The sequence below is a fragment of the Lonchura striata genome, chromosome 36, assembly GCF_050655825.1.
Source record: "Lonchura striata isolate lonStrDom1 chromosome 36, ASM5065582v1, whole genome shotgun sequence".
Classification (NCBI taxonomy): Eukaryota; Metazoa; Chordata; class Aves; order Passeriformes; family Estrildidae; genus Lonchura; species Lonchura striata.
This window is the reverse complement of record NC_140738.1, coordinates 13079616-13085149: the sequence shown is the minus strand read 5'-3', so window position 1 is coordinate 13085149 and position 5534 is coordinate 13079616. Positions and strand designations below refer to the sequence as shown.

General features: G+C 53.5%; 1 protein-coding gene across 1 annotated transcript; it reads left to right on the top strand.

Moving 5' to 3' along the window:
• Positions 1–1951: 1951 nt before the first annotated feature.
• Positions 1952–3706, top strand: LOC146764193 (uncharacterized). Its single transcript, XM_085565673.1, has one exon. It carries the CDS (start codon positions 2549–2551, stop codon positions 3638–3640), a length of 1092 nt encoding a protein of 363 aa, XP_085421799.1. The 5' UTR covers positions 1952–2548; the 3' UTR covers positions 3641–3706.
• The last annotated feature ends 1828 nt before the right edge of the window (positions 3707–5534 follow it).

The following is a 5534-nucleotide window of genomic DNA, read 5'->3' as shown; positions in this document are numbered from 1 at the left end:
TCTTGCCTTCAGCTGCTGTGCCTTTGTGCCCAAGTGCTGCAGGGCCTTCTTGTGCCACTCCTGCAGCCCCGGTCACTGCCTGTGGGTGCTCATCCTCTGAGAGCTGCTGAGCTTGCTGCCAAACCTTTCCTTTCTGCAGGGACCCAAACCAAATCCTGAACAGCAAATCCTGATCCTTCATGTGCACTCTGCATTTCCCAGCTGTTCCTTTGTGTTCCCCCCTGTGCTCAGGGTCCCTGCCCAGCCCGTGTGGCAGAGCCGGTGCCTGTCCTGCCGCAGTGTCCAAAGGCGGCCCCCCCGGCGGGCAGGGCCGGCAGCTCCCCGGGGCCGGGCAGCGGCCGGGGCGTCCCGCAGCCTCCTGGGGGCCGGGGGCCACTGCCGGCCCTGCCCGGGGCTGGTGGGGTCAGGCAGCGCCCGGCGCTGAGCCCCGGCTGCCCCACAGCCCCGGCCCGGCCCCGCAGCTCCCCACAGGCCCCAGCCCGTGCTCCCGGTGCCGCACCTCTGCGCCCGGTGCTGCCGCTGCCACCGCAGAGAAACCCCTGGCATCCTGACCTCCTGCTTTTCCTGTCTGGGAAACCGGGAATGGAAGGATCTGGATCAGCTGGCAAATTTCGAGAATAAGACCCTGCTGAAAATCATCCCAATCCTGAGTATTTTTCTCCTTCTCCTCTTTTCCGTCATCCTTTTTATTACCACATAGATTCCTCCTGCTGCCTCTTGCTGTAATGATATTGCTGCACACTCCCCTTCACCTGATCCCTTCCCAGCACACCAACACCCTCCATTCCCTTGTTTTCCAAATGCCTTCTCAATTTCCCTTATTTCCTCCCTGGGTGTCCATGTCCTTAATTACCTCTGGGGGAATGTGCAAACTACCTCAACATTCTCCCAAGGGACCCTTCAGAGACATTTTGGGATCATCATCCCTTTGGCCAGGCCCCCTCCCTGCCTTTCCCTTTTCTCCCCTCCATGGGTGCCCTGCCATGTTCACTCCCCGAGGATCCCAGGGCACTCACTGATGAGATTTTCAGTGCTCTCTCCCTGCTGACTCTTCACAGACCCCCTGATGTGTCACTCGTCTGTCTCCTGGTCACTCCCGGGTCCCCAGTCAATCCCCGGTGCTGCCGCCAGCCAAGGGATCCGATCACCCAAAGTGGGTGAGGCACCTTCAGCTGCACTCCCTGCCCGCCACCCCGGACAGTGTTGGAGGACACAGCCTCCTTTTCATCCTAATTCTCCTGGCCACATCTTCCTCTCCCTTTCCGCATTGACTGAAGTACTTGAGAGGTACAGAATTCCCAATCCACCTACTACATACTCCCATAATATGCTCCCTGTTTTTATATAGCAAATGATATTCATGGCTCTGTTAAGTCTTTGTTTTTCTTCTGGAACTTCTGAGCAGGACCTTGGCTGAGGAGCAGTCTGTGTCATCAGTTAATAACATTTTCTGAGACAGATTGTGTCTGCTGTCACTTCCTTATGAACAGGTCCCTGGCCCTATCTCTGAGCAGATTCAGAGCATTTGTTTGTAAAGACACTTTCCTGTGGTTCCGTCCATGGGGTCCCCCGTTTGTGGGACATCCCCCCTGGAGCAGGGTGTCCCCTCTGTGATGCAGCCCCAGGGCTCGGGCAGAGCTCAGCCAATCAGAGCCCGCGGCGCTGATGACTCACCAGTTGCCAGGCAGACTCGCAGCTCCCCGCGTTCCCCACCTGGACCCACCTGCGCCCCCCCTCGGCCCCATGGCCCCGCGAGGGGAATTTGGGGAGGTGGGAGTGGGGCAGCGCCAAGGCCGGGCCCCCCCGCGCTGTCCTGGCGGGAGCGGCTGCAGTGGGGACCGAGTGCGGGCGGGAGCGGCCGAGAGCCCAGCGCTGCCCCAGCCCGACCTGCCCCAGCTCCATCCCTGCCCCTGCGCTGGGATGCGGTGGGGCTGGGGGGAAGAGGCAGCCGGCAGTGGGTGCTGGGCCTGGGGGCAGGAGGAGAAGGGAAGGAGAAGCAGGCTTGAGGAACAAAATGGTCAAAGGATGCAAGTGGCAGGAAAGGGTGGGATTGTGCAGGAGAAGGAGGAATAGGAGGAGGAAGAGGAGTGTGAGGAAGAATAGGGACACAGGAGGAGGAGGAGCAGAAACAAGGACCACCACGAGGTTCCATTCCTCTTTGCATCTATAGCCTCCCCTCAGCCCCAGGAGCATTGCCACCCCACATGCAGCAGGTGACTGTTGAGGGGTTCCACGATTTTCACAGGGGTGAATCATGGCATTCCTCAGCTTTATTGGGTTAAATGTTGGTGATTTATTTTTTTTTAGGGGCTGAATCTTTTTGTTTTGGAGGAATTTTTTGCTGAATCTTGATGTTTGGGGAGGTTTTCATCTGTGTCTTAAAGTTTGGAGGATTTTTATGCTGAACCTTGGTGTTTTGGAGCTTCTTATAGACACATGATGCCCAATGACTTTGTGAGATGAAGTGGGGACAGGAGGAACTCCCAGTCCAAGATGCTCTGTTCTTTTTTTTTTCCCCCAGACCAGGATTTTTCATTCCCGGGGAGGAATGAAAATGGAGGAAATGGAGGAGGAGGAAAAGCCCTGGAGATCCCGCACAAGGAGTGGCAGCAAACCCAGCCCAGGGAGCTGCAGGGAGGAAAGAGCCCCCCTGAGCCAGGAAGGTGGGCAGAGATCCAGCCAGAGCTCAGAGCTGGTGGAGAAGCCTCGTGGCAGGGAGAAGCCCCACAAGTGCTTGGAATGTGGGAAGGGTTTCAGCCGGAGCTCCCACCTGATCGAGCACCAGAGGATCCACACTGGGGAGAGGCCCTTTGAGTGTGGGGAGTGTGGGAGGAGCTTCAGCCAGAACTCCATTCTGATCCAACATCAGAGGATCCACACTGGGGAAAAGCCCTTTGAGTGTGGGGAATGTGGGAAGAGCTTCAGCCAGAGGAGCAGCCTGATGCAGCACTCGGTAATCCACACTGGGGAAAAGCCCTTTGAGTGTGGGAAATGTGGGATGAGCTTCAGCCAGAAGGGCTACCTGATGCAACACCAGAGGATCCACACTGGGGAAAAACCCTATGAGTGTGGGGAATGTGGGAAGAGCTTCAGGCAGAGCTCTGGCCTGAGGAGACACGAGAGGATCCACACTGGAGAAAAGCCCTACGAGTGTGGGGTGTGTGGGATGAGTTTCAGCCTCAACTCCCAGCTTACGGAACACAAAAAGATCCATACTGGGGAAAAGCCCTACAAGTGTGGGGAATGTGGGAAGAGTTTCAGAGAAAGCTCAGCCCTGATTCGGCACCAGGTGATCCACACTGGGGAACGGCCCTACACCTGCTTGGAATGTGGGAAGAGCTATGGGTGGCACTCAGACCTGAGAAAGCACCAGCGCATCCACAGCGGGGAGAAGCCCTACGAGTGTTCCCAGTGTGGGAAGAGGTTTCAGATCAGCTCCAGTCTCCTCGTACATCAGCGGAGTCACACCGAGGAGAGGCCCTACCGCTGCCCCGACTGCGGGAAGGGCTTCAAGCACAACTCCAATCTCACTGTGCACCGGCGCATCCACACCGGGGAGAGGCCCTACGAGTGTGGGAAGTGTGGGAAGAGCTTCTCACAGAGATCAGCCTTGATCAAACACCAAAGGAGGCGCCACTAAGGGGGGAAGCCCTGTGAGTTCCCCAAGGGTGGGAAGAGCTTCTTATGCTCCTCCCAGCTCATTCCCTATGGGAGGATCCACATTAGATGATCCTCAGTGACCTTCATTGGGCAGTCTTGGTGATCTATGGGCCTGGTCATCTGTGTTGGGAAGACTCTTGGCTGGGAGGCTCCACATCTTCCTCGTTCCCTGTGGGCACCTAGATAAACCCAGTGGCAGGAACATCCACTGGGGCACAGACCAACAATGGGAATTCCTTGGGGAGAGCAGATTTAATGACTTCCAACTCCATAAAATCTTTTGCATTCAATCCTATCTTCTGGTGGCATCAAGGAATACTGAATGGTCTTGGAGGTATGTCCTAGGTTGACTATATGATGCTTGTATCTCCAGTTGTCTGTTCTGTTTATAGTGAGTTATAATTTTTGCACCTTTAAGACTTGTTCCGAGAGCAAAGGAGGGAGAGAAGGGCAGAGTTTGTTTTCAGAAACTGCACTCACTCCTCCACATTCCTGCTCCTGGGCCGGGTTGTCTGCAGATGGACAGACAGAGGTACAGATCTCTCCTTTACTGTTAATTAGTTTTAGCTAGCTGTGGCAGAGAAGTTCCCTGGACTGTGGCTGTTTTTCCCTTTTCTTTGGACCTGTTTAAACCTGCTCTGGCCTGAACACCCAGAAGAGCACCGGCAGCTCACACCTGTGGCCCAGCGGGCCAGGCCTGGACTGTGGCATTTCCAGCACCGGAGGGACTGATAAGAGACTGAGTGAGCTGAGCTACAACCCACGGAGGGACTTCCTGAGTTTGTCTCTCTTTTAGAGCAGCAAGAGGTTTTATTGTTTAATATTGTTTAGGTTTTATTCTTTAAAAAACAGTTTTTTCCACTGTTCTCCAAGGAGATACTTTTCCCAAACTGGCTGGGGGAGGAGCCAATTGAATCTGCTTTCCAGAGGAATCCCTTTGGAGGTTCTCTCCCAAATTTGCTCTGAACCAGGACAAGGTCTTTTCCAACTTCAGGGATTCCACGATTTTGATTTCCTATTGCCCAAGGGTGTCTTCTGCAGCCAGATGGTGGAAAAACTGGGGAAAAGACCAAGATTTTGGAGACAGTGGGTTAGAAACTCCACCAAAAAGGTTCTTCCCTCCACCCAAGCACGTGGATCCTCAGCCGGCATGGACATGGAAGTCTTTTTCTTTTGGCCTTGATTTTGTTTTCATTTCTCTTTATCCCTTTAAAATATCCAATATTGAAGTAAAAATAGACATTGAACTAAGTTAGTGGATGTGGTCATGGTAGGACACAGACATGGTGGGACACGTGTAAGAATGTGCCCTCTGTTGACAGAGTAGACAAGTTAACCTTTTGTTCCCTTAAAAAGGACAAAAGGCCAGGTGTTTCTCTCCTCAATTTGGTTGAAAGACACCTCATAGGACCTTGGGGACTTCACCTCAAACCTAAGGGTAGCTAATTGGACAGGAGCCAAAAAGTCCCACCTAAGCAATTCCCTAGAAAAGAAGAGAACAAAAGAAGTTAATTGCTTTTGTGAAGTGTTTTAGCAAGAGCAAGAACCTCTTGCCCTGACTTGGCTTTTCTCTGTAAAAAGCTTTTTTATTTTTGCCTTTTATTAAAACTTTTTATTCCCAACACTGTCACATGAGCCATCCTGCTTGTTTTATGCCACCTGAGGTAGCTGAGCTATCAAGGGTATAATGCTTATCTCTGAGAGCTTATAAGACCAGGCTCAAAAAGAGAAAAAGCATTAGACATGGAGAGTGACATGGGCATGAATGGACATGGAGGGGGACAGGGCCATCCCTAGGGACATGGGGAGACACAGGCATGGATGGAGACATGGGGGACAGTGACAGGGATGGAAACATGGTGGGGAGACAGCCA

Coding starts and splice junctions, on each gene's coding strand:
- LOC146764193 (XM_085565673.1), top strand. CDS start 2,549: ATGAAAATGGAGGAAATGGAGGAGGAGGAAAAGCCCTGGAGATCCCGC.